General features: G+C 36.3%; 6 protein-coding genes and 1 long non-coding RNA gene across 9 annotated transcripts; 3 read left to right on the top strand and 4 right to left on the bottom strand.

Moving 5' to 3' along the window:
* Positions 1-902: 902 nt before the first annotated feature.
* On the top strand, positions 903-3,120 carry LOC119079948 (cholinesterase 2-like). The gene is made up of 5 exons (XM_037188058.1): positions 903-1,149; positions 1,205-1,474; positions 1,533-1,713; positions 1,791-2,574; positions 2,663-3,120. Exons 1-5 carry the CDS (start codon positions 949-951, stop codon positions 2,892-2,894), a joined length of 1,668 nt encoding a protein of 555 aa, XP_037043953.1. The 5' UTR covers positions 903-948; the 3' UTR covers positions 2,895-3,120.
* Positions 3,121-3,912: 792 nt separating this feature from the next.
* LOC119079945 (suppressor of cytokine signaling 2) lies at positions 3,913-10,229 on the bottom strand. Of its 2 annotated transcripts, XM_037188055.1 has the most exons (4): positions 9,671-10,229; positions 9,509-9,613; positions 8,045-8,221; positions 3,913-7,972 (listed from the first exon to the last, which is right to left on the bottom strand). In XM_037188055.1, the coding sequence occupies exons 1-4, from the start codon at positions 10,036-10,038 to the stop codon at positions 7,660-7,662; spliced, it is 963 nt and encodes a 320-aa protein (XP_037043950.1). In that variant the 5' UTR covers positions 10,039-10,229; the 3' UTR covers positions 3,913-7,659. The 2 variants fall into 2 exon arrangements, with proteins under 2 accessions (XP_037043950.1, XP_037043949.1); XM_037188054.1 differs by having other exon boundaries at positions 9,509-10,229.
* A 22-nt stretch (positions 10,230-10,251) lies between these two features.
* Positions 10,252-12,966, top strand: LOC119079943 (ATP-dependent RNA helicase DDX24). Its single transcript, XM_037188051.1, has 5 exons — positions 10,252-10,656; positions 10,722-10,928; positions 10,992-11,629; positions 11,695-12,437; positions 12,506-12,966. Exons 1-5 carry the CDS (start codon positions 10,477-10,479, stop codon positions 12,958-12,960), a joined length of 2,223 nt encoding a protein of 740 aa, XP_037043946.1. The 5' UTR covers positions 10,252-10,476; the 3' UTR covers positions 12,961-12,966.
* Positions 12,967-13,104: 138 nt separating this feature from the next.
* On the bottom strand, positions 13,105-15,553 carry LOC119079944 (sister chromatid cohesion protein DCC1). The gene is made up of 5 exons (XM_037188052.1): positions 15,348-15,553; positions 14,619-15,287; positions 14,257-14,560; positions 14,036-14,199; positions 13,105-13,229 (listed from the first exon to the last, which is right to left on the bottom strand). Exons 1-5 carry the CDS (start codon positions 15,365-15,367, stop codon positions 13,127-13,129), a joined length of 1,260 nt encoding a protein of 419 aa, XP_037043947.1. The 5' UTR covers positions 15,368-15,553; the 3' UTR covers positions 13,105-13,126.
* An 8-nt stretch (positions 15,554-15,561) lies between these two features.
* On the top strand, positions 15,562-16,018 carry LOC119079947 (immediate early response 3-interacting protein 1). Its single transcript, XM_037188057.1, has 3 exons — positions 15,562-15,687; positions 15,747-15,848; positions 15,911-16,018. The coding sequence occupies exons 1-3, from the start codon at positions 15,600-15,602 to the stop codon at positions 15,964-15,966; spliced, it is 246 nt and encodes an 81-aa protein (XP_037043952.1). The 5' UTR covers positions 15,562-15,599; the 3' UTR covers positions 15,967-16,018.
* Positions 15,959-16,710, bottom strand: LOC119079946 (biogenesis of lysosome-related organelles complex 1 subunit 2). The gene is made up of 2 exons (XM_037188056.1): positions 16,225-16,710; positions 15,959-16,162 (listed from the first exon to the last, which is right to left on the bottom strand). The coding sequence occupies exons 1-2, from the start codon at positions 16,531-16,533 to the stop codon at positions 16,034-16,036; spliced, it is 438 nt and encodes a 145-aa protein (XP_037043951.1). The 5' UTR covers positions 16,534-16,710; the 3' UTR covers positions 15,959-16,033.
* Positions 16,711-21,269: 4,559 nt separating this feature from the next.
* On the bottom strand, positions 21,270-26,046 carry LOC119079942. Of its 2 annotated transcripts, none has more exons than XR_005088259.1 (4): positions 26,021-26,046; positions 21,884-21,937; positions 21,728-21,828; positions 21,270-21,667 (listed from the first exon to the last, which is right to left on the bottom strand). It is a non-coding gene; the product is annotated as an uncharacterized LOC119079942 (long non-coding RNA). The 2 variants fall into 2 exon arrangements; XR_005088260.1 differs by having other exon boundaries at positions 21,270-21,653.
* Between the last annotated feature and the right edge of the window lie 694 nt (positions 26,047-26,740).

The following is a 26,740-nucleotide window of genomic DNA, read 5'->3' as shown; positions in this document are numbered from 1 at the left end:
TAGAAAATCCGATCAAAATATGTCGATATGGTACTCAAATGAAAGGTAAAGGACTGAACTTTATTTTAGTGAAAAAAAAAATTAATTTTCCTTCTACCACGAGTTTTTCACAGTTTTCCATAATTTTATATAAGAAAACGTTAAAATTTAAATAACTTTGCCAACTTAATTTTTAGAGAAAAATTTTGTTCGTGGGGTTTGTTGCTTATTCCTTTATACACATTTCCTACCATTTTGTTGATTTTTTTTTGTTGCCAGAGGGTCGGTTTTGGTACAATTTCCCTACACCTGTCAAAATGTCAGAAAAAAATATTCTGACGCATACAGTGCAGATAGAGAGTTGGTTCCAAAGGATAAGTTGTGGTTAACAATATTGCAGTCATATCATGAGAGTGATTTTTTTTTAAAGTGGACGAGGCTCCTTGGGAGTGTTTTTTGAGCGACGCTTTGTTTACATGTCCAACCAGATAGCCGTTTCCCCTAATATTTAAAAAAAGGGTACGTCCATTCAGTTTTAATTTTTTTTTCTTGGTTCTCTTTTGCCCTATCAAAGCAATAGTTATTTACGAATCTCTTGTGGACGGTCTCACTTCGTTTGGGCCACAACTCGTGAAATTGCCTATAATCAACCAAGGCATGAAAACGAGTTTTACATTTTCTTTATAAACAATCCCTATTATTTCAACCGGAAAAAAGACGATTATTATAAATAAAACGAAGATTAAAATGCGGACGTGATTGAACATTTCTCTTTCTTTACATTTAAAGACATTGAATTTTACGTCTTACGACGATAACAATTTATATCGCTTTCAGTTCAATATTATACCTATTTGATACAGCACCGAAAAAACGATCTGTCTCGTTTTTAAATTAATTTTTGAAACTAAGTGACGTCCCTACATAAAAGTCTCAACCAATAAATAATTCCTACAATAAGTTGGAAAAATGATCGAAACATTCGTTTTCATTGCATTCGTTGTAATCGAAATAGTGATTGACTTTCGTATCACTTCAGATTGTCTTGTTATTTTGACCGATGATGTGCTCGCCGAAGGAACGAAACGAGCAACATTGAATGGATACAGATATTGTGCTTACACAGGAATTCCGTATGCTACGCCACCAGTTGGAAGTAATAGATTTGAGGTATGTGTTAGAGCCAAGATTCTGGATCTATGTTAACTATTTCAAATGGATTTAGTTGCCGAAGAAAATCCCATTTTGGAGAGGTAGGAAGCGATTCATCGAAGACGCTAATATCTGTGTTCAGATGTCGTATGAAACGTTTCAAGTGATTGGTAATGAAGACTGCCTTTATCTCAACATTTTCACACTAAAAAGCAGACAAACAGAAAAGAACAATGAAAATACTGACAATCTTATGCCAGTTCTGTTTTTCATCCACGGTGGCAGCTTTAATATAGGATCAAGTAATAGCAATCTGAATATGCCCGATTATATTCTTGAAAAGGTAATCAGTGCAAGAATGTCAGCTCCGAATTTTCTATTTAAAGACAAAACTAACTCAGGAAATTGTGATCGTTACCATCAACTATCGTCTAGGGCCATTCGGATTTTTATCCTTTGACAATGTAACACGGAACGTTGGTTTGCATGACCAAAGAATGGCCCTGGAATGGATCTATGAAAATATTTTGTATTTTGGTGGTAATAAGAACGGCATAACGCTATCAGGATGGAGCTCTGGTGGTATGTTCTTTCAAATGAAACGTCCACAAAACCAATTTTTAATTTGCACGTCTTTATTTTCTGCATTAATTTTTAAGCTGCTTCCGTTTCGTATCATATGTACGCAAACAAATCCAAGGATCTGTTTGATAAAGCTATTTTGATGAGTGGAAATATGTTAAATCCATGGGCATTCGAGAGTGATGTAGATAAATGCAGCTGTGAACTTTTGAGCAAATTGAATATAAAAAATTCCCCATTTGCAATCGACGAATTGAAGGCTTTTGACGCATACGATTTGATACCTCCAATATTTACCGACGAATTAAAAATCGATTTTTTCGGATCCGAACAATTTTGCTTTGTTCCGACATTAGATAATGATTTTGTACCGCAACCGCCTCACGTAAATATTCGTCACCAAAATCCGTCCAACGTGCCACTATTGATTGGCACGACTTCCTTGGAATCTGATTGGGTAATGTCATTTGAATTTACCAACGATAAGTATCCTAACAAGAACCCCAACATATCCAGTGATCTGAACAAAGTTATGGCTCGGTACTTTGATAAGCATTATGATAGTATAGAAATGGATCGTTTTATTCGAAATTTTCAACACGCTAGTGATATGAGTTATGGAATCTATCAATTCATTCAACAGTATGTCGATTCTACTAAACAAGGAAATATTTTCGTCTATCGATTTGCGTTCGATGGACAATTTAGCGATTTAAAGGATTACGCTGGAGCAGTTCATGGCGATGAACTGGAATTTCTGTTTAAAAAGAATTCTGTTGAAGTTAACCGAAACAACATTAATATGGAACAAATATTGGAGCAGAGGATGATTAGCATGTGGTCCAATTTTATTCAATTCGGGTGAGTACAATGTTATGAGTACGGTAGACTATAAAGGTGATACTTGATATGTAGAATGCAATGCAGAAATAAGTCTTATTCTAAATAGAAATCCAACGCCAAACGATCGTGCTGATGATTTCTTGTTTCATATAACCTGGCCTCCATTTAGCATTGACAAACGGCTGTTGTTAAATATTGATTACGATATGACGGTAGAGCGGCTAAGCGATAACGATGGGGCATTCAAATTTTGGGATTGCATTTATCAATGCATGTACTATTTTGAGTGTGATGAACTCAATGAATATTTACTTTACAGTAAAACAATTGAATTTTGAAATTTAAAATTTACTTTTTACGAGAACTGTCGATAAAACATATATCTCTTATAACACGTAGCGATGTTTGATGAAAATATTTATGGAATTTTTGAATTCGTGTAGTGATCAGAGGCGCCGACTTTGAATTCGTTCATGGGGGGCTCATGGGGGGCAAAGAGCACAAAATGATAAAAAAATTGTGAAAAACCCTAGGAATTTAAAGAAGTTTTGCATTGTCATGGGGGCAATCCCCCCCTCGCCCCCTATACTCGGCGCCACTGGTAGTGATGGAAGAGTGATGGACTTAGTTTCAAACGGAAGGAAGATTACTTTACAGAAATGAAGTAACAGATTTTGTACGATTCACAAACAACAATTATGTTGGATCTATTACTACATTTGATCAAAGTATTTTCAAAAGATTAATGTCAAATCTTTTACTTCAATTTTTTTTGAACTGGTTTTTTTGTTGTTAAAGACGAATAGAAACCTTTTTGTACATTTTTCATAAACTAACATTTATTTTCCAATTATAACAATACAAAGACATATGCGCCTTACATTTGATACTTAAATTACAGATAAATTTTACTAAAAATTTATTTTAATTTAATCTAAACCTAGGCTAGAGAAATTATTAACCGTTTAGATAACAATAAATTAAGAATTTTGCTATCATAGGAAAAGAACTTTTTTTCACTGCGTACCAACGTAATACGGGATGAGGACTACTCTTAAGATCTTCTGCGAATTTTGTTGAACTTTTTTTTGAAAAAAATATTTGTGGGGTAAACAGTTTTCCGAAATCTGGATTTTGAAAGAACAGAATAGGAAATAGGATACTCACAAAGACGTCTGGCCACAAAAATTGTTCAGAACTTCGTACCATTGTCTTTGTGAAAACTCACAACTGTCCTAACCTGTTATTTGAGAGCCCAGTTCATAACCAAGTGAAAGTGATTTTCAGACTTTATGAGGAAATAAGTGATTTTGATCTTGCAGTGATTTTCCACTGCGAAACGTTGTGACTGAATAAAAAAAGCTCAATAAAATTGGAGAAACTCAAAGTAGACGTGCCCTCTCTTTATTACGAAAGTCTTTTCCTCTCAACAAAATTTAATTGAATTTAGTCTTTGAATTCTACTAACGGTTTTCTAACTATCGCCCATTCTATTGCATTCGATTTTAAATTGCACGATTTTTAAATTTATAACAATTTTTTCATTTATCCTTAACGCTACAAATAAAAAGGTAAAAACATTGTTGTCCTCATTTACGCAATGGAACTAGCCGAATTGAATCAGTCGTATGCTTGGTCGTATGGTGGTTGATTCTTTAATTCATTTTTGTTTATTATAAATAATTTAATAAAATTATCATAAGTCGATTTGTAAATAAATAATTAAAAGTTAAAAAAAATTGTAATAGATAGGCTGAAAGTTCATTGTTATACCGAGGTGGATCGTAAAATTTAAAATTTGAAAATTAGTCTGATATTTTGACACGATTAAAATCAAAAAACAAGCCGAAATGTCGTCCGGTATAATTTCTTAGCAGCATAGATCTTAAATGAACCGAATACCTGTTGATTACTATTTTTGTTGGAACGTGAATCCAAGTTTGCCATTGTAAAACGAATGAATCGAGTTCTCCAAGAAAAATTGTAAGAGAAGAAACATTCATTCGACAATAAAATACGCAAGTTAAAGGGTGACAAGCCCGAATCAAAGAGTTTAATATCAATCGCCCCAAAGTCCACAAATCGAAAACTAGCTGGTAGCTAGTTAGTGTTGAAGATACAACATTTGGCGCCCCCGGGTGGACGATTTTTGGAGCGTTGGATAATAATGATACGTGGATGTTACAAAGTCGATCATCATGGAAAAGTTGAAGAAGGCACGCACTCCGATTCGTGGTCTAATTACCAAAACGATAAATGAAGTTACAGCGGAATTGGCCAAGGATGAAAAGGATGTCATAATGTTAAAAGCGAAATTCGAAAGATTGAACGACCTTCAAGCACGAATTCAGGAAGTCGATGCGTCAATTTTCAATGAGATGTTGAGCGATCCAGAGGTGGCTGAGGAAGACCTACTGAAGGAATCAATCACTTGTGAGGATATTTTGACCTCGATGGTAACGGCGAAATTGAAACTGGATTGTGCAATAATCAAGAGAGAGAGTGTGTCAAAGGACGTTAAGGAAGATGGATTATCATCAATTGCATCAACGTCGAATCGAAAGCGGCAATTTAAGTTGCCGAAGATTGAATTAAAGAAGTTCAGCGGAAAAATTGTGGATTGGTTAAGCTGGTGGGCACAGTTCAGTAAAATAGACGGAGATGAAGAGCTGCATGTCACCGATAAATTCCAGTATTTGATCCAATCGATGGAACCGAATTCAAAAGGAGCTGATATTGTTAACGGTTTCCCAGCAACGGAAGCCAACTATCCGAAAGTCATTCATGTACTACAAGAACGTTTCGGAAGGAAGAAGTTGCTAATACAAGTTTATATACGAGAACTGTTTAAAATGAGTTTGGAAAGCATGAACAGAAAAGCTAGCCTCGCTTCAATGTACGACAAATTAGTGTGTCATATCCGAGCGTTGGATTCATTGAAGGTCACTGTCGAACAAGCGTCGCTGTTTCTGTATCCAATGGTGGAGGCTAGTCTACCGGAAGATGTGTTGGTAGCGTGGCAGAGATCTGCAAAGTACGAAACGGATGGATCTACCGAGAATCCACCAAAAAGTGAGTTGGATTATTTGTTGGAGTTCTTACAACAAGAGGTGGAGAGAGAAGAACAACGAGCTATAGCAAGTTGTTATGCCAACAACGATAACGACAAAACACGGTTGAAGCAGTACGAATTGTCTATGCCAACGGCGGCAATTTTGCATGTTGGAGGAGCAAGATTCGAATGCATTTTCTGTGGGGAACAACATGCATCACAGGGTTGCGAGTCAGCAAAAGAATGGCCTTTAGAACGAAAGTGGAAGGCAGTCAATGACATGAAAGCTTGCTCCAAATGTCTTCAGCAAGGACATTATGGTAAAAATTGTAAAGCAGAAATAATATGTTCAAAGTGTTCAAGGCCACATTATCATTAGTGTTGAAGATACAACAATTTTAAATATAAAATTTAAATAAAAAACTTTGAGCCACTCGAAAAGGTGTGTATCTGAATAAATCGTTGGGGTCGAAGAAAAGGCCTATTTTCGACAAATAATTTTCCTCAAATTTGTAGAAATTCAATCTAATATTATTTGAGATACAGTCGGCGACTTTGAAATAAATATTTCGTTTCAGCTGTTTTTTAGCTGATCCACTCATACAAACAAATGTGGTTTTACGTTTTTAAACGGTTTTACCATTACCACGCGAATGCGTGTACATTTTTTACCCGTATAAACAAGCACTAGCACATTTTTTCGTACAAGTGGATCAGCTGAAAAACAGCTGAAACAAAATGCATCACTTATTTGAAAGTCGTCGAATGTACTTCAGTACATTCCGAAAAAAACATTTTCCAAAAATAGGCTTTGGTTGAGATCAACACACAAATTGTAAAGGAATTTGTTGTTGACACAAAATGCTTATAAAATATTACAAATTTCTACATAAGTCATAACGATCGTCCTGTTAAATGTTCGGTCTGTTAATTACTGATACAAATTTTTGATATAACGACATCTAATCCGTCCATCGGAAAATTGTTCTAACTGAACTGCAGGGGCTTCATGTTGAGAAAATATTTTTTGTTTTGTTTGGTTCAATTATCGTGACGTTAGTCTAAACATTTTCGTAACTGAATCGTAGGAAAAGTCAAGACAATCAAATAGTTCACGCATATTCAAGGAGCAATAGAACGATAAGATGTGTTCCATCAACTGATCAAGAATGAATTTAAAAAAAAAAGAATGTCGATGGCAGCTCAATGGTAGAGCATGCTGAACAAAGGTTGTGAGTTCATGTCACACTCGCGTCTCATTAAAACCACAAGCTTCATTCAATTTTGTAATTAATTTTCTGTCATACATAGTTATTCAGTTCGTAAAACTAAAACATTCCTTAGTGTAGTCACTGCTACATTAGCATTAAACCTTAGAACTTGAAACGGATTTTTTGCGAACCTAGCCTCTTTATAGACTAGACATAAGCAAGGAATTTTCCCAAACTACGGAAATAGAATTTGCAATCTTATAAAAGCAGAATATTGCAGCTAATAGCCCCTGCTGTGTTATACGTATACAGACTGATAATGGGCAGCAAAGTCTGTGGAATGGAATAAAAAATAATGAAAAGACCTGAAGGCGTAGAAATGGCCAACCTAGTGCTAAGCACTATCCACAAACCGACAAATTATTTAACCTAACGATGAACAATAATAAATAAATCGAAATCATGATTACGAGAGATGATTATGGATGATGTAATACCTCGATGCAACAACACCTGTGTGATGATGACTGAAACAATTCCTAATTGTAAACATACACAGAAATAATCCGATAAAAACTTTAAATATTGCCACTAATCACTTCGATATATCTCTCTCTGTTATTGCCACACACAGATTTCTGTTCATTTGTCACTGTTTATCGTCACTAAAATGTTTCAGCAAATTATCTTCAAGAACGAAAACTGAATGATTTATAGTAAGGCCACAATAACTATCCATCGCACAACAAACACACACGCGGACACTACAAACGCTCATCAACGAATCAAAACTTTTTTTTTCTCTCTCTCTCTCTTTTGTTTACTGTTTCTCCTCCTGTTTTACGAAATATCTTCAAAGAAGCCGTAATGAATGTTCAAATATTTATTCTGTTTCACGTACTCTTGCAGCTTCTTCGGCAGTGTATCCAAACTGAGCGGCACACGACTCGTCCGAATATAGTACCGACAAATGTGCTGCAATTTAGGAACCTCGTCAAATTTGCTGATCGGATTGGTGAGTCGAACGGGAAACGGGGGCTGTAAAATGTTCTGTGTTCCTGGTTTTACGTAGCAAAATATCTGATTTTTCGATTTTCTCATAGCGTCTTCGATCATTTCCACAACGGAAATGTATTTACTGCTCTCAATGGACCTGATAGCAGAATGTTAAACGAATATCAATAATTTTGAACTTGACTTCGAATGAACAGTGAATTCAACTCACCAAAAACCATTCTCGTACTGTATGCGGTAGTGAAGTGTAATGCCAGCACTGCGAAAACTTAATGTGAAATGAGTGCCACTAGTCTGTGAATTTCGCAACAGGAACGAACCGTCGGGCTGCCCTTGCAGCTTCTTTTGAGCATTCGTTCGGGATATACCGCCACGGTACCATCCATGACTGTAAATATTCGGAAGTTTCAATTACATATCGTCGGAGGATTTGAAGTGTTAGTTTAGATGCATGTCCGAACCCCCTTTCTAAATGTTCGGGTCAGGCGACAGCTTGCCGAAAAAGATCATTTCAATTTAGTCATTGTCATGATTCACGAATTCACGGGAAAAGGTGTATTAAGAAGGTTTTAAGAGATTCGGAAGAATGTGGAGACTCAACCCAACAATTCATAAAACAACGAAATCTACCAAAAATGTTGGTAAAGGCTGATTGAATTTGGTAATAAAATGGAATTTTTGGTATTGAGTGGAAATTTACGGAAACTATGGTATTGAGTTGGAATTGCTAGATTTTTTGAAAAAAATGGGATTTTTGGGAGAAATGGAATTTGTGGAATTGATGGAATGATTGGAATTTTTAGTGGAATCTTAGGAAATAAGTGACATTTCTCGAATTGAGTGGAATTGTGGGAATTGTTTATGGATTTGGTATTTGTGGTACACAATTTTAGACAGTGATTAATACCTCGAAGAATTCTCAAACTCGGCTGACTCATTGATTCAAATTGAAACAAGTGATGGTGCACCGTAAGTATTAAAAACAACAGTTAGACCGCACGTTGTGTATGATTATTTACTTGCATTAGTGGGTGAGAGCAATGATCAATTCAGTCAATCCCCAATTTCATGCATTTCTCCATCATTTCCAATTTTTCCACGAAATTTGAAATATTAAGGAGCGTAATCGAAAGACACAGGACGTAATAAACCAGAGATCAATTCTATTAAGCGACTGCAACAGACCAATAATTATTGCCAGTCTGTTCTAGGTCAACAACCTTGACCTTCGTTGTATTCTCGTTTTTATTGTTCTGACCTTACTCTATCGGACAATATCTTTTAATTGAAAAATTCGAAAAAAAAAGATTAAATTCCTGAAGCATAATGTTTAACGATAGAGACGCACAATAAATCGGTTGACTTGTTGTGGTAATAAATTCATTTTATGATACACAAGTGTTGACTTTGGGTGATAACTGTGCACACATATCACTCAAAGACTGAAAAACAATAAGAACATTGCTACGCGATTGAATCATTTTTTTTTTTCTTTCCATCTTTTCTACGAATTGATCTGCGCAGTATCAAATGGGATTAGTAAAGTGGCTAAAAATACAATCGCGTCGATCAATCAATTCGTAGAGGTATACGCTGCTGATATTTTCTCTGCCTTTTGTCAAACAGATGTAACAATAATCGGAAAGGCAATAATGAAATACGAGATTTGACTTACTTATTCATCAGAACTTGTGCGTTGAGCATTATCAAATGTTCCATATTTGGTGATGATTCCTGTATTAGCCACGGCGATTCGATTTGATTAGTCATTGCATTCACCCTGGACATAACAAAATTGTGTTGCTGCTGTGGTGTTAGTATGTGCGAGTATATGTACATCTGATCGGGTGGTATATCCAGATTTGGTAAACCGAGCACATAATCATTGGCCACGGCACGACGTTCTAAATTCATGAGTCGGTTGTCAGATGCTGTAATTAAATCCGCATCGAAATCTCTACGACGTTGCAGTGCTCGTTTGCGAAACATTGTGACCCAGCTCAGAACGTTGGTTGACTTTGTGCTACTTGTTTGACTATTACTATTTGTGGCTGATTGACGATTTAATGCAGATTCCGTTGACTCTGACGGTATTGCCGAAACACTTGTGTCAATGTTTACACTTTGATTATTCTCTTTATTTGACGACTTTTTGCGTCTAGTTAACGATTTGAACCAATTGCTTTTGCGATCGTTTGGATCCATTGCGATAATTGCTTTTTTAACATACAACTAACGATTCGAGTCACTCGCTTACGATTTTTGTCCAATGAATTCAGTTATTGCACAAGCGATGTGATGAAATTTATTTGTTTTTTACGCGTTTAGCTATGGTGTGTAGTGTGGCTAATGAAAGTTGATGAAAATCTTGAATGTTTGGTAATTGTCACTTTTGTCGCACAATTTGGCATTTAAGCCGAAGGAGCTGAAAGACACAAAATGAATTATTTTTTTCGGTTGGGATGTTGGTGTTGCAAGTGGTTCTGCGGCTTCTGCGGCCGGCTCGTTTGACATTACCTTTCATAGGTTATGTACACATTTGACGTACAAAACAAAGTCGCATGGCAATATAATAACACGGACACGGAATTTTTTAGTTAACGTAGACTCTGTGACATTGAAACTGTTCAATCAAAAAACAGAATGAAAAACAAATCGAAGCTAAAATCAAAAGCGACCAACAAGCGTCCGCAAATCGAAGGTTCCTGGTCGAAGGTGAAAATCGCCGGCAATCTTATAACGAATGACGGTGGAGGTTTGGAGGGACTCGTTGGACTGGAAGTGTTAGAGAATTACGACAAGAACATCATTGCGAAAGTGAAGGTGACTATTGATGAATTGTTAATGGTTGAAGTTGTTGTACGACTCGGCATGGTATTATTTTCCAGAAATCTAAGAAACGTCAAAGGGAAGACGATGAAGATGAGCTGCAAGATAAGCCGAAAGTAAAGCAAAATAAGAAGCAAAAAATTAATCACGCGGTACCATCAAAGCCGGGCAGATACGTTTTAATCAATCCTCAACAGGATGATGAGTCCGACGACGAAGCAGAGAAGGAGACCGACACTGATGTAATCGAAGCAACAGATTTACTGGTAAGTCCATTCGATCACGATTGAAGCGGAAAGTGAAGTTTCTGATTGTTTCCCCTGTTTCAGCAATGGAAGACAATCGGAGTCCCTGACGTGATACTTAAAGCTTTGGCCGAAAAGAAATTCACTGAACCCACACAAATCCAGTCGCTCACAATACCAGCGGCAATAATGGGCCGGAAAGATATTCTGGGAGCAGCTGAAACGGGTAGCGGAAAAACATTGGCATTTGGCATTCCAATCTTGAATGGAATCATTGAGCTGAAAAAGAACGGTGACTTCATGCAAAGCCGTACGTTGAAGACTAAAGCCGCTAAAGCACCTGTCGCTGAAAAGGAACCGAAATCGGGCCGGAAAAACCGAGCTGAACGAGAAAATTTGACACCGCCACCGGATGAAATCAACAATTTCCCATCCGACGATGAAAATGGCGATCCAAACGATCATCAACAAAGCGACGCAAAGCCATTGTATGCTTTAGTATTGACACCCACCCGAGAACTGGCTGTACAGGTTAAGGATCATTTGGTTGCTGTTGCCAAATACACGGGAATCAAAGTGGCTGCAGTATTCGGTGGAATGGCGCAAGTGAAGCAGGAACGTGTGTTGAGTAAATGTCCTGAAATTGTTGTGGCCACACCTGGTCGTCTTTGGGAGCTTCTTTCGTTGGGGAATGAACATTTGAACAAAATGGAAAACATAAGGTTCGTTTGAGGGTTCTCAGCTCGCTCCACCGTTCATCACTAATATTCCTCTCTTTCACTTGCAGCTTTTTGGTGATTGACGAAACGGATCGTATGATCGAAAAGGGACATTTCGAAGAGTTGACGCTACTACTCGGTCGCTTGAATGCAGATCCAGTAAAGAAAGCTCGCCGGCAAAATTTCATATTTTCGGCGACATTGACAATGGTCCATGAATTGCCCAGTTACATCAAATCGAAAAATGTTGGCAGGAAATCGAAAGCTCAAAAGCAAACTTCTGAGCAAAAAATACAAATGCTCATTGATCATCTGGGCATTTCGCAGCCAAAGATTGTCGATGTAACTAAGAAGAGCGGCACAGCAGATAAACTGACAGAATGTCGAATAATTTGCGATTTGGAACAGAAGGATTTGTATCTCTATTACTTCCTCCAACGGCATCCAGGCCGGACGATTGTCTTTTGTAATTCCATCGATTGTGTTAAACGATTGGGCCAACTATTCAATTTATTAAACTGTCAACCGCGACCGCTACATGCGCAAATGAACCAACGTCAACGGTTAAAGAATTTGGAAAAATTCACTGCTAGTCCAACTGGATTATTGATCGCGACTGATGTGGCCGCAAGAGGATTGGATATACCGAATGTTCAACATGTCATACACTATCAGGTACCTAGAACAACTGAGAATTACGTTCACAGGTCAGGTAGAACCGCTCGGGCCAATAATGAAGGGATTACTGTGCTGATTATGGAGCCAGGAGAAGTAAAGAACTACGTGAAATTGTGTCGCACATTACAGAGAGGTAAGTCGGTTGTCAGAGTGGGTGTTTCGTTTTGAGCAAAAATTTAATTTCAAAAATTCCTTTAACAGCCGAAGATCTTCCATTGTTCCCCGTATCAGAGCAACATTTGAAAGCAGTCCGAGCTAGAGTAGAACTGGCCCGTGAAGTAGATGTTCTAGATTTGAAAACCCGTCGCACACAAAGCGAGATAGGTTGGTTGAAAAAATCAGCCAAAGAAATGGACATCATTGTGGACGACATGAGCGATTTCAGCGAAAATGAATTGTACGATTCGGATGATGGTGGCGATCGATTCAAAGTGAAGAGAGAATTGAAACAAAAGCGCGACAATCTAAACAAATTGCTGGCAAAGCCACTGTTCACCAAAGGTTTCAGTTACAAATATCCGTTGAGTACTGGTCAACTCAACATTCCGTCAATGGATATTGAAGATGACAAACAGAATGCCGTTAATGTGATGAAAGAGGCCATTGAAGATTATAAAGCCGCAAAGAAACGACACAATAAAAAGAACGTTTACTGAAGCGAACTCAATTTTTTTCGATTTGAAGACAGCCAAATGGGTATGCATATGAGATAATTGCGGCCCTTGTGAGAGTTGTTAACCAGGCCGATAAATTTATGATGATGACTCGGCGTACAATGGTATTAAGTTAAGACACTTAAATTTACAAATCTTTTCCGTTTATTTAGCCATGCTTTCCAACATAGAACCGAATGCCGTTATCTGTAATTGCTCGCGCATATTTAGACATTAATGTCGATACCGACAATTGAGGCGTTGCAAAGTATCTGCAAAGAAGAAGAAAAGTAAGAGAATCATTAGGATGGCGTGAAGTCGATAGAAAATTTGGTGGTGGTGTATCGTCAAGTTCTTAACGGTAGGTACGCTAATGAAACTATTTTATGGACCTGATTTGGACCCATAATTTTAAGAAAAGTCAAAGAACAATGAAAAATCATTTTGCTTTTTGTAGAGCCGAATCTAAACTTCTCAATGTTAGCCTTGAAGGTTCATATGGCGAAAAAATAGCAATGATGATTAGGGTCACTAAAATTAGAAGTTTGAAATGCCTAGCCACTCATAGAAGAGTCTTATCCGCATAGCAAAGTTCGTATTCGAATACTGAGAACCAGCCTTTTGAAGTAGTTGCAAAAGTTGTTGCAAAAAACAATTTCCTTTTACGAATTTTGCGAATTCTTTTGCAACTACTTCAGGTGGCTGCTGAGAACCCCTTAGTGTTCCCAAAATTCCTTAAGAATTTTTTAACTCAGGGCAACGCTACACGTAAAAAAACAGGCTCTGATCGTCCTTAAAAAGTCTGTAGAATAAGCTACGCTAAAAAGCCGTCACTTTTCATTGGCAATGGGATTGGTTTATAATAAGTTGACAGTCTATATGTGTATGAATTCGTACACTAGTTAGAGACTTCCTATAAGGTACGTATTTAAGCTAGCATTTAACATTATCAGTTGGAAAAAAAGATTTGGGCGTCTCAATGGACACATTTTGTAGCTCAATGGACTTAAAAAGACAACGTTTACGTCCCAACAGTTTTTTGTATGTCAAATTTAATCAAAAATGAAGAAACACTTACTCAATGTAGGGTTCAATTTCCTCTAATGTCCAACGTTCTTTTGCCTTGAACAACACTTTCAAGCGATCCATCAACTTGGTCGACAGATTTATTTCGCTCAGTGCACGTACACACGGCTGATTCGAGCCTTTATCAATTATGCCAATGCCTCGCAGATATTTTTCCTGTAACACAAAGCGAAAGAATTAATTCACAGCCGACAATCATACACGAAATCATACATTCGCAATCATCCCTTCCGGTAAGGCTTCCTGCCACGACGTCATAAAGTCTCCAACATGGAATTTGGATCCCTGTTGAAGGATGTATTGCGCTATAATGTGACAGACCATGTCCTCTTGGTACTGATATTTGTCCGGATTTTCTGACGCTTTTGTTGCATACGAATCAAATAGTCCTTCGATTATACAATCCGGTGCAATGCCGTTCAATGCGCTAACCGTTTCGTCGCGATCGATTTCATCTAGTTTCCACGAGTTTTCCGAAATCAACGCCAGCATCAGAGACAATATTCGATATTCGTACCTGCAACAAACGTTCATCGCTTGTTATTAAACTGATGAACAACCGGAAATTATCTTACTCATAATCCAAAATTCTCATTCGTCCATCCACTTCGATGACCCTGTACTCTTTCAATCCGTTCGCGAATTCCGCACGACTACATTGAATGGTATCGAGCAACTGTTGGTAGGTAAATAACAAGCTCTTATCGATGCAGTATTCGTTTTCTGGTCCGAAATATCTCGTCAATTGCAGCAGATCGTTCATCTTCCGGAATCTCGGTTTAATCTCACGACACTCAAAGTATTCATGGAAAATTTTCAGCACCGGACGTCGCTCCAACACTCTAGTGTTACCCGATCCAATGTCTTCCTCTTCCACGCTACTGTCCAACGATTTATTGCTCATATTATTCCTCGGGCTTTTTAGCGGTGAAGTGGAAGTTTGCTGTGCCATCTTCAGATTCGGTATCAGCAGCAGGCTGTTAGATATTTCAGCTTCCTTAACGTCATACGTTCGGTTGTCGGTGCACAAAACTATCTTCTCCGATAAACCTCCTTTGAACGAAAGTGTTTGCCCCTGTTGAATTTGTGTTAAAACCTCCTCGTTAAGCTCCAGCAGTTTATAATCACCCATGTTTATGTCACTATCCGGATAGTAAAGGGTTTGTGTGATCGGCGTTAACTTTGGAGCTTCCAATTTCGCATAAGTCAACATTGAGGCTACATCTTCCGGTGTCCTCTCGTATCTGTCATAAATGGTTGCATGGTATTAATTCAGTCGTAAGGTTCGTCGAAGAATTACTCACTTTGATCTGGGTGCATCCATGGTAAATTATGACTATCTGTTGATGCCTTCGCTTTTATCTGATGTTTTGACACAATCAAAGTATTGTTTTCGCGGTCTTTTCACCATTCACTTCGCTGTTTCTATCGTATTTCGTCTGGGACTAAACAGCTGTGCTGACGGGTGACATTACCGTGTTGTGATTTGTTTAGTGATGTGTTGAAACCTTCCACGAATCTTGAATTTAAATAACTTCGTTTTTATAGTCAATAAAATGTTTACTCTTTGGTCACTAATTGAGGCGTCATTGCTGTGCTTGAATGCCGTTTGTATTTTGCACGAAGAACGATTCTTAAATAAAGGTTTGCGCACATGAAAATTGCTCGAAATGAGTCAGTCAAAATAAACTAAACATTTTTAGTTGGATGGGGTGCAACGGCCCAGGTACAAGGATTCGGCGAACCGCCCAGCACAAAGTCGCAAATGTTAAATTTGATCCGAAGCATTAGAACTGTGGCCAAAAGTAAGGATTTTCATTTTAAAATTCATTTGTTTTGTAATGTGACCATTTCGTTCTCTCTGCAGTTCCTCTGATATTCCTGAACATTGTGGCAATAATATTCAAACTACTGCTAGGATGAACAACGTTTGTTTATTTACAAAATTTCTATAAAATAAAAAACCATCAAACAATCGGGACTTTTTCGTTTACTTTTTCTTCATCAATTCATTAAATTTACTCTCCAGTCGTAAGCTATAAGCGTCCAATTTAAATGCGGCTGCTTCTAAATCATTCACAGTTTTCTCGATTTCATCGATTTCGGCCAAGTAGGGCATCTAGAATTGATTTTGTGTAAGACATACTGTCACGATTGTATTTCACTTCCCAATCGTCTTACCAATTCTTCAAATTTCTGTTTCAATTCAGCGGATGAGGTGACCAAATTTTCGGCTATTTGATTCATGTCCGAATACTTTGATATGGTCAGCTTTTGCATGTTTTCAAGCAGCTTATAGTCTTCGAGCGACGTATTCAATTCGTGCGACACATAGCTGTGGGTCTTTTGGAACATTTTCGTGGCTAATCTACTCAGGCTCGGATCGTGCGGATCTAAAGGCTCAAAACTACTGCTCGTACTCGTACTCAGCGTACTAAGGGTGGGTCCTTTCTTCGGTGAATCGGTTACTCCTTCAGATTTTTCTTCCATTTTGATGTGAAACACAATTTGTTTAAATTTAGTACAATCGAGTATCTACACTGTATGTCAATGCAACCATCTGACTGTGGATCACTTAATTTTATTTTGCTCCGATTTATGGTTTTCTGTCTAGATTTTCCTCTATAATATTTATCTACCTATCAAACATTCTATTATTTTTGTAAATGAAAATAATTTTGAGTTCAATGCAACAAACCCAGCTGTTAAAAGTTGCATTAGACGTCACATTTTTTACAGTGTGTGTTACGCGGGTGAAACATTTGTTAAGTACAATAAAAGGACAATAATGTCTTATGAGCACTGGCAACGCACTTCAAGCAAAAGTGATCATAGACTTTTATGATCGGAGCGAGAAGACCGAAGACTAGTTAATTATAACTTGCCTTGGGGTACTTGTCAAAGTATTTGCTTCTCTTTCATCATGTTATGATGCGAGCGAGAGGACATAGGACCAGTTTATTACAACTTGCCTTGGGGTACTTGTCGTACTTGTCAAAATATTTCTTTCTCTTGCATCATAACAATCTATAGTAGTCGACTACAGTTGCCAAATAGAGTACTATTTTGTATTAAAAATTTATTCCATATTTTTTACAGTGTCAAAATCTGTTTGACACACTGTCCCGTTTCAGAACTCTATTTAGAGTACCACTTTTGCTTGAAGTGAATTGGCACTGGCTATCAGTATCCTTTTATCAGAGCAAATCGTGATGAAGTTGACATTCACTAGACTAGTTAAATAATGGAAGTAACATGTGTTCCGCCAACGCACTTCAAGCATGAGTGGCCCTCTAAATAGTAATGAGACTGGACAGTGTATCAAACAAATTTTGGCACTGAAAAAATGTTGAATAAATTTTCATACGAAATAGTACTCAGCTGCCACAAAGATCACTCATGCTTGCAGTGCGTTGGTTCGATACCACTGTAGAACGATAAATATAGAATAATTCCCGAAATATTCTTAAATTCCTCTCTAAAATTTAAAAATATTTTCCAAAATTTGTCAAGATAGGTCACAGCAACGCACTTCAAGCAAAAGTGGTACTCTAAATAGGGTACTGAAACTTGACAGTGCTCCATATAAAATTTTACACTGTAAAAAGAGTGGGGATAAAATTTCATACAAAATAGTACTCTATTTGGCAGCTGTCATTCATAGCACTTTTGCTTGAAGTTGGTCACAGACAATCGATTCGATTAATAATCATATCATCTGTTATCGGCTGCGACAAAAAAAATAAGCGTTGCACTGTCTGTTGCAGTCATTTATAGTAAAATGTGTTTTGAAGCCTTTAAAGATTTGGTTTAAATCTGTCGCATAATTTCTACAGAAGAAGTATCAGATTCGATAATAACTCTGATGATATGCTTGCGTCATAAGATTTGACCGAGGTATATCTACCTTGGATTTGACGTGTTTTGATGTACCTAGACTGGATTCAAAGATTTACCAGACATTTTCCTATACTCAAAACGTTTGAAAGCAAATGAAAGAGTGTAGAAACAGAAGAAACATTTTCTACGTCAAATAAATTCCAAATTCATGTACTCAACTCAGTCATATGCATAAATTAATATGCACTTACATACATTTATTTTCGCTAGGTGGCTGTGGCTGTACGATTTATTTATGTTAATTTTTCCTGAAAGACAATTCTGCTAGTCTACCACAGTGTGTAACTACGTACATATTTACGAATTGAAAATTTCCAGATAAACAAAATTAAACAGGTGATACCAATCTATGCCAGATAGGCAACCATTTTCTAAAAAAATCATACCGAGAATGACGACAAAGCATTTTTTTCTTGTTCGAACGAAAATTCAAACAGAAATCTCTCGTTTTTAGGCACATTTATTTTTAAATTGTTTTTAATGTAAATATTATGTTATAACCACTAAACAACATCGTGATGTTAAGTGTTATTGATGGGATAACGTGAATATAAAAATTTATTATTTATATCTGCTCGGGCAATAAATTTAAATTTGACCATTCGGGAGCAGATTTTATCGGTTTCTTTCAATTTATTGAAATGAACGGTGAGTTTGAACCCAATTGATTCTCTTACTGGGCGGACACTGCTTATATGTTATGGTCCATATTTCAATAAACATTCTTATTGACGAACATTTTCAGTTGAATGCTTCGACACATCAGTATTTAGTAGATTTATCTGTGATGTGTCAGTATAGTATGCTTCAGTCATAATAGTAGCTAGATCATACATATCAAAAAATGAGATAAATGATGGAATTAATACTTATCGTGTGAATTTTGTTGATCCATGCCGAAGACGAGGTCTGTAAGCACCAGTAGGTACATTTCATTTGAGACTAATTGAGAGGTGTCCGAGGTGTCCTTGCTTTTCGACGTATATGAAGCAGTAGCGTCATGTTTACCTTTTATTTTCATTGATATTTTCTGGGAGATTTCGATTTTCACTTTTAATTGACGTAAAACTTGAAAATTACAGGTTGTCTCTCCATATACTTTGTGTAGAGAAGTTAAAATTTCACGTCTTGTCTCAACTTAAAATTATAAGTTAAATTTGCAATATCACTATTAGGGTGCCCTGAATTGTCGAACATTTAAAATAAACTTAAAACTTTCGGAACTTTGTGTCTCATACTTTGGGCAAATTTCTGATCTTGCTTCATATTGATATTGACAATACATCAAAAACGCCTAAATTACCACTCGGAACTCGCTTTTCATCCAATGCAATTATGGTTTACCGTCATTCGTCATATAAGTTATGAACCTACGATCGCTAAGTCCTCTTTTTATGTCTTCGGTCGCACACGTACGAGTGATTGTAACCAGTCTTTCTATGTTTCTCCTGCTGATTAGCATTTATGAAAACAGTCAGTTGGCATGAGCAGCCCAATGAAGTTTCTCATAGTAATGCAAATTTCTATAATTCTGTAATCGGGAATAACCACTCTTAACAATTTGACGAGCACGACAATAACATTTTCTTTTGAAATCCGTTAAGAAATTTCCTTAGCAACGTCAGTGTTCTTTACCATTGACTCATTGAAATTTTTGTAATTTTCCAACAAAAGTCTAAATTTAACCGTCACGAGTCTACTGACTATGTAGTTTCGTATCTTGCGGTATAGGCAAACTATAGTTAATTTACATCATATAGTGATATGCGAAAATGCACATTAAACTGTTTATTGTCTATGAGTCGATAAAGTTTTCAGAAAAGAAAACCACAACAGTTTTCATTGTTAGAACCGTTGATCAATCGAGTCGAGTAAAACAAAGCTGAAGGAAAAATATTTTTCTAAATTTACTACAGTTTCAAAAGTTTCAAAAGTCGATGAATTGACAGAGCTATGCAGTGTGGAGTATACACATTTTCCAAAACTATAATTTTTCAAAGGTGATGGACCTGCAGTAAACGGATATATATATAAAGGAAATTTATTTTAAGATTTAGTAAACATTCGATTTTCATTTTAATGTGTTCGAAAACTCTGTATAGCATTTTATATATATGGAATAAGAGCATTTTATGCCTTCATACAAACATTTTAAAATACACAAAAAGGTATAAAGAGCGCACTTGTTTAGAGATTCTAACACCTTAACGAACGTTTGAGAAATATATAACCGTTCTTTTTATCTGGTTTATTTTTTCTCGCACCATATAAATGATCTAAATTCAGTTTAGTGTTTGGATAAACGTTTTCGGAGTCTGCCTTTTCAGCGATGTGTGTGCAATGAAAATTCAAAATGAAATCCAAAAACTTTTTACAATCACAAGTTTGTCGATGATTTCTCTATCGAAAACAAACCAGAAATCAATTCAACCACCGCCACGGTTTCGTGAATCAACTATGGGGGAAATATATATCATCATGTTAATAACCCTTTCAAGTCATTAAAAGATTTAGTTTCAACATTAATCTAATACACATATCCTCACGTATATATAATTTAACATTGCTCTTTGGTGCGATTCTAATTTAAGAAACCGTTCTGCATATACATTATAAAAGAAAAACATAATTTTTCATCAACAACATCGGTGCAGTTGCATTTGTATGAATGACAAAGAGAGTTATATTCGAACGCGTGCCACAGTCTGCTATTATATGCAGTTGGAACCGTATTACGTTTCGGCTTTGCATTTATTAAATTATTTTCTGTGCAAGCAGTTTTCACCGTAGTGTAATGCATCTTGAAATTATATTAGCCTCTAGTACACAAAACAATCTCCAACAGACTTTCAAAACACTTACTATTGACAAAATATTACGACCATGCCATGTCAAATGGATGATTATTTATAAGTTGCAACCAGCTATACATAAAATCTGCAAATGTCTTTCTCTTCTTCATGCCATTATTTTAGCGTTTCATTTGTGCCAAGCAGGGGCAGATGTTGTACATTTTTAAATTATTTATTGGACGGTTGTGTGTTGTTTCAAATGATAATTTAGCCCATAACCACAACATGCAAATCAAAACGTAAAAATAATACGCACTGGGTCAAACCAGGCAATAAATTCACTTCAATCGTCCCTAAAATGACATAAAAGTTGGAGCAACATTATTTGTTCTAAATTTATGTTAAATTTCTTATTTACGAAGAGAAAGAAAGCTTTTTTGTATATATCGGACCTTCGTTATCGTAGAAGAACGACTTCCTAGGATCTCTTTTACGAGATCTCTTATAACGTGACTCTAAATGTTGTCTGTGTCACAATCATTCATTCAATCTGCTACATCTTTTGCTTTAGATTTCGCAGAGCGTTAGATTCAAAATCTCTTACTTCATAAAAATGAAATGATTTTTTGCTTTATCACTCGTATGTTGGTATATTATCACACACGAAGCTTGCCAATCCGAGGCAAAGCCGACATCTAGTGCGATAATATACCTCCATACGATTCTTGTTACATAAATAACTATTATGTACATCAGTGTCTAAATTGATTTTATCATAAATGAGCACTAGTGCGTGAAGAAGATGTTTGTAAAAATGAAGATCTCAGCCCTGAACAAACCAACCTTGTGCATAAACCGGAATTTTGTGCATATATGATGCACTCGGCTTCACCTCGGGCTGACAACTTTCATTCACATCTATTGCACAAAATCTTCATGTAAGCACATGTTATGAAAATAACTATTTAGAGAAATCAAAATCGAAATGTTACCTTCCTGTTAGGCTGCGTGTACATGTAGAAAAAACTGAAAATATTTTGTTTCACAGAAAATCAAATCGGAAAACGTCCCACGGAATCCAAACTCGAACCATCTAAGTATAAAAAGTCATTACCATATACTCTACGCGGTACTAGTAAATAATTAACTTCAAATTTATTTATGCCACAGATAAAATTTTATTACACCGAAGACCGTATCGCCTGAAAAGAAAGATATATTCTATATATAAAACGGTGTTGTATCGAAGGGGTCTTTATTTTTAAAACATTGCAAGATTTTGTTCAAAGGAAATCAACGAATAAAAAAAACGTTTAAAAAAATGTGTAATTTTACGTTGATCGTTAACAGGGTGTACGTAAGTAGTACATACCATTGCACCGAGCGCAGTATTGGTTTTTATCGATAGTGACTAGCTTCGCATACTCTCACTGTTATTGATGTAAAAATAAGCTATAACCACTGGCCCTAATTAACCAAATGACTCGTAAAAATTAGCTGAGGAAAAGATCTACAAAGATTTAACCCTAAAGAAATCGATCTGATATGATCGGTATATATCCGACCTGTGAAACAATGAGAATAATATTCTCTAAAATTTTACTACTCAAAATTGTATTAATGTCCCGAGTGAGCAATAAACAGTATACATCTTAGAAGAATCATCTGATCACAATTGCATTTATATTCATAAAACATGCTGAAGCAGCATGTGTGATGTATTGAAATAAAAATTCATCGGCAAGCACTTTTTACCATCACCATACACACTGACACCACCTAGAGAATCCTCCCTTGCAACGAATTTTAACGCATCACACAAACGATACACACAACGTAAATGCTAATAATAAGATAAGTGTAATAGCACCACTCTATGAGCAATAGTTGGATATTACAGAATTGCTTTCGATATTTAGGAAGAATATATGCAAACACATGTGGATTTCATTCTTGAATTTTTTTTCTTGTATTTCGTTAGATGAATAAATTGTTTAGTCGCATAAACATTCCAACACCGAAATAATAATGATTTTATTTACATTTCTTTCAAGTGAGTAGATTGGCTAAAATGAACAAAAAAATCTTCTCTGAGTCACGGGGAAAGCATTTTTATCAGAATTTATTTATTTTATTTTTTGGATTGTCGTGCGTGCCAAAATTAATCGTCGAATGTAAATTGAGAATACTTTTTTACTGTGATTCAATTTTCAACTGAAGTGCACATTTTTTACTATAATAGATGCACCACTGCACTGTGCATAACTTATCACATGCAATCACTTAAAAAGAGTTTCAATGTGAGTGTTATTCCGATTGCTGGTGTGGAATTTAGGAGTACTTGGGAAATTTAATCAATAAAAAGGTTTTGTTAGTCCTTGGGCCGCACGGTGGGGTTGAACAAAACGTAAATAGAGTCGCGACACCACCTCTGATTGTTCTTCGTGTTCTTCATGGCCATGTGGGACCGACGAGTCAATTTGAATACAGATTGTTATCGCAACAGGAAAGAGGGACTAAGCTAATTCGTGTTGAAATGGCTTTCCTCGACAACCTGTCCACGTAGCTACGGCCAGCTAAAGTCGAAAATTCGACATTTTTAAATGGTGATATGTCCAAGATGAAGAGAGTTTGAAACTCTTTGAATGGCGATATTGGTAGAAGATTCCATGCTCTATTAAACGCCGAGAATGGATTTTACAAAATTTGCCTGAATTTTACAATATTTGAAAAAGTTTGTTGTCATCATACTCGGCGAAACTTGATCTCCTCTGTAATACAAAGGTAGACCCTTCTTGCAACAAAACAATAATGCCTGAACAGCCTGCAGTCTACGCTTTACAACGATACCAAACTTGCCATACCAGCCTCACAACAAATATCTGTTACGACATTTTGTTTGCAGCAAGTGAGCAAGGTCACTCTACGACAAAATTTTCAATTTATTATCTATCTTCAAGTGTTCGTTCCTTTAGGATGAGTGGAACTGTTATCCATAAAGTGGTTTAAGTTATTTGAAGCATTTCTTACAATAATTACGTAACTGACTCCAGATATATGTAATTGTTGTAAGAAATGCTTCAAATAACTTCCTCTCTTGCGGTAAATAAACAGAATATTCTGACCCGGTTATGTTAGTTCACATATTACTATTTAAACAGGACTTGATGAAAACCGTAGCCATCGAACAAAAAAAAGTTTGAGAAAAAACTTTTTATTCTCAGAGTAAAAAGACGATTCATTTGAGTGAAAGACCATTAGGATCGAATATGAATTAAATATCCATTTCATATAAATTGTTCGAAGTTTTTTGCAAATTCACTCTTACGAGTAAGTTGTTAGTTACTTGACTCCGCGTAGACGAGTGGTTTTTCTTGTAGATATTTAGAAATGTTAAAACAAATTCGTTAACTATACAGCACGACCGAAAAAGTAACGCTGCTGTGAAATGCTCCAAAGAGTATAGTATTAACTTGGATCGAGATTAAATTAAATCAAATATTTATTTAGTGGATAAAAATGAAAAATTAAGACAGAATTGTCAACAAATCGTCAACCCACTTTACTAAGCATTTAATTTCTTGACCCCTTCCTTGGCACACTCAAGTTGCCTATCGAAAAGAGAATCCAACGCAGACGTACAACTTTTATAAATCAAGTTAATCCTTTCGTTTTGAAAGTCATCGTTGAAACACGGCCAAGTCCAGAACTATATTCATGAAATTTATTCAGTGTCAGCGGAAGAAGAAAAGAAATCGATGTTGTTTTTTTACAGTTCAATCAAATTTATATCGATATTTGATTCAGCTGATGGTCCACTCATACAAACACAGTACATGTTTAATGTTTATTATATCGGTTCAATAATTACATACAGTGAACGACATCTCAAATGTCTCACTGTCATTTTTTTCAGAGAATGTCATTGTGAATTTGCAATGACACAATAAAATTCTCAGAAAAATTTGACAGTGAGACATTTGAGATGTCGTTCACTGTATCAGACTAATCAGTTCAGAAAACAGCTGAAGCAAATTTCGATATGAATTCAGATGACTTTACCTGTAGTTCTCTTGATATTCTGTTATTTTCAGAGAAATATTTTAAGTGTTTGCCAAGCTCCTTCACGTATTAACCTTTTATTACGCGTGGTCATCTGTTATCGACAACGATCACAAACATAAACAATTAGCTCTGCAATTAGCTCTACACAGTGTTTTCTCATATAGCAAAGAGTAAAGTTCAACTAAAGAAGTAAGAGATTTGTTGTGAAACATGGAGTGATATTCGAAACAAAAGAAGTATCAGACTTAATCGTGTGGCGTTAGAATAAACATATAGTACATCAACAGAGACTATCGCCTTGAACCATTTCCATACAAATTACATCGTACTAACAGATGGTGCTTAAGCACACAAGTTCGTCGAACCTCAGTCTGCAGTCCGAAAGGAAGTGATGATAGTAATAAGTTTTCTTTTTGTTTATATATTTTACATTTTTTCAATGCGAACCGAACTGCTAAAATAACAAAACGCTCACAATATTCTGACCTGAATTTTTCGGATCATTAAGTGGAATAGAGTCGAAATGATCGTATGAATAGATTAGATTAGATTAGATTAGATTAGATGGGAGGGTGTAAGCCCAGCACCTAAGCCTCAGATGGGCCTGTTGTGCTATTGTACAAGTCTCTTGATCATATGGACTGTGATTTTACATCATATCTCTCCCGACTTAGATTGTTCACAAATCGACCGTGTGTTAACGTCCCATACGTTGTGAATTCTCCAAGCCGTGGGTGGTATGCGAATACCACAACCATCACTAATTGACCTGTACATTTTCCCAAAGATGGCGCTATCAACATTGTCATGTTGTAGCTCTTTCTACTATTGACATTATGTCGATATGGTTTCTTTTATGGAGAAAGCGAATGTTGGGTTTTTTGATATTTCCGACTTTGTTACGGTCACGGCTATTAGTTTTAGGTAATAGCAAGTGTCTAATCACCATAGGCCATGAGTTGCCTCTTCGTATAAATCGCCATGCCACCATGTGACTGAACTCGTTCTGGCGTTGCAGGTTGTAGCGTTTGAATGATTCGTATTTCGTCATATCCCTTGACATCCATACAACGTATCAATCAATAGATCTGTTAAACCTCGCGGTCATTTTGGAGTACAAGATAGTTTCTGTATCTTGGGATTGTACCACAGCAAATTTGTAAAAATTTGCTATGTGGTTTTGGGGTGTCAAATGAGAACCCGAGGCGTTTGTACCTTACCTGCACTAAAATTGACTGCCAGATGCCATACGGCAATGTGTCATTTTCGTACATTAATCGAGCACGTAATTTAGCATTAGCTTCTGGTAGAGTCGATTGTTAATCCGTACACCGACGCCACGAAGCACATGTTAAATAACAAAGGAAATAACACAATTGTTGATATCGCACAATGAGGCGAGAACAACTTTATTGATCAAAGAGAAAATGACCTACGAGAACAACACTTTGACTTCGTTAATAAAACCTTTAAAATAATTTCACCATTTAACCATTACAGCAAAATAAAAACACCAAAGCCGTAAAAGTTGGCACAGAAATTAGACAAAATCGAAAATGAATTCACACACAGCCACACAAAAGAAACACTTTTAGAGAGCAACGCATAAACACGTCCGTTCTCTGTGACTGTGACTGTGCTACAGAATATATGAATATATGAATCGTATGAATAAATGAGTAAATACACACATGAAAACAAAGAAAAACGTTTCTTTCCGACAACCTTACTCTCATGTGTGTCAACAACAAAAGAATGTTGATTCTCTGACGAAAGCCGGAAAAAATAAATTTTCATTTCGTTCAAAATTTTGACGAGAAAAATGAAAATGCCGCAATATTTTACTTCTGTGCAAACAAAGCTAAGCCAAAAAATATTAAACTAATTAATTGGCCACTTTTCCTTAGTCTAAACACAATAAGGTATAAAAGACGAGATAC

This window comes from Bradysia coprophila, unplaced genomic scaffold (genome assembly GCF_014529535.1).
Source record: "Bradysia coprophila strain Holo2 unplaced genomic scaffold, BU_Bcop_v1 contig_350, whole genome shotgun sequence".
NCBI classification, from domain to species: domain Eukaryota; kingdom Metazoa; phylum Arthropoda; class Insecta; order Diptera; family Sciaridae; genus Bradysia; species Bradysia coprophila.
Note: the sequence above shows the minus strand (reverse complement) of the source record. Positions and strands in the feature narration are given on the sequence as shown.

Coding starts and splice junctions, on each gene's coding strand:
- LOC119079948 (XM_037188058.1), top strand. CDS start 949: ATGATCGAAACATTCGTTTTCATTGCATTCGTTGTAATCGAAATAGTG. Junction 1,150..1,204: donor TTGGAAGTAATAGATTTGAG/GTATGTGTTAGA, acceptor AAATGGATTTAG/TTGCCGAAGAAAATCCCATT. Junction 1,475..1,532: donor CCGATTATATTCTTGAAAAG/GTAATCAGTGCA, acceptor AAACTAACTCAG/GAAATTGTGATCGTTACCAT.
- LOC119079945 (XM_037188054.1), bottom strand. CDS start 10,038: ATGGATCCAAACGATCGCAAAAGCAATTGGTTCAAATCGTTAACTAGA. Junction 8,222..9,508: donor GCACAAGTTCTGATGAATAA/GTAAGTCAAATC, acceptor GAATATTTACAG/TCATGGATGGTACCGTGGCG. Junction 7,973..8,044: donor CAGTACGAGAATGGTTTTTG/GTGAGTTGAATT, acceptor TTCTGCTATCAG/GTCCATTGAGAGCAGTAAAT.
- LOC119079943 (XM_037188051.1), top strand. CDS start 10,477: ATGAAAAACAAATCGAAGCTAAAATCAAAAGCGACCAACAAGCGTCCG. Junction 10,929..10,991: donor TCGAAGCAACAGATTTACTG/GTAAGTCCATTC, acceptor CCCCTGTTTCAG/CAATGGAAGACAATCGGAGT. Junction 11,630..11,694: donor AACAAAATGGAAAACATAAG/GTTCGTTTGAGG, acceptor TTTCACTTGCAG/CTTTTTGGTGATTGACGAAA.
- LOC119079944 (XM_037188052.1), bottom strand. CDS start 15,367: ATGGATGCACCCAGATCAAA. Junction 15,288..15,347: donor ATGGATGCACCCAGATCAAA/GTGAGTAATTCT, acceptor CATTTATGACAG/ATACGAGAGGACACCGGAAG. Junction 14,200..14,256: donor CGGAAGGGATGATTGCGAAT/GTATGATTTCGT, acceptor TTTGTGTTACAG/GAAAAATATCTGCGAGGCAT.
- LOC119079947 (XM_037188057.1), top strand. CDS start 15,600: ATGTTTACTCTTTGGTCACTAATTGAGGCGTCATTGCTGTGCTTGAAT. Junction 15,688..15,746: donor AGAACGATTCTTAAATAAAG/GTTTGCGCACAT, acceptor AAACATTTTTAG/TTGGATGGGGTGCAACGGCC. Junction 15,849..15,910: donor CATTAGAACTGTGGCCAAAA/GTAAGGATTTTC, acceptor TTCTCTCTGCAG/TTCCTCTGATATTCCTGAAC.
- LOC119079946 (XM_037188056.1), bottom strand. CDS start 16,533: ATGGAAGAAAAATCTGAAGGAGTAACCGATTCACCGAAGAAAGGACCC. Junction 16,163..16,224: donor AACAGAAATTTGAAGAATTG/GTAAGACGATTG, acceptor AATCAATTCTAG/ATGCCCTACTTGGCCGAAAT.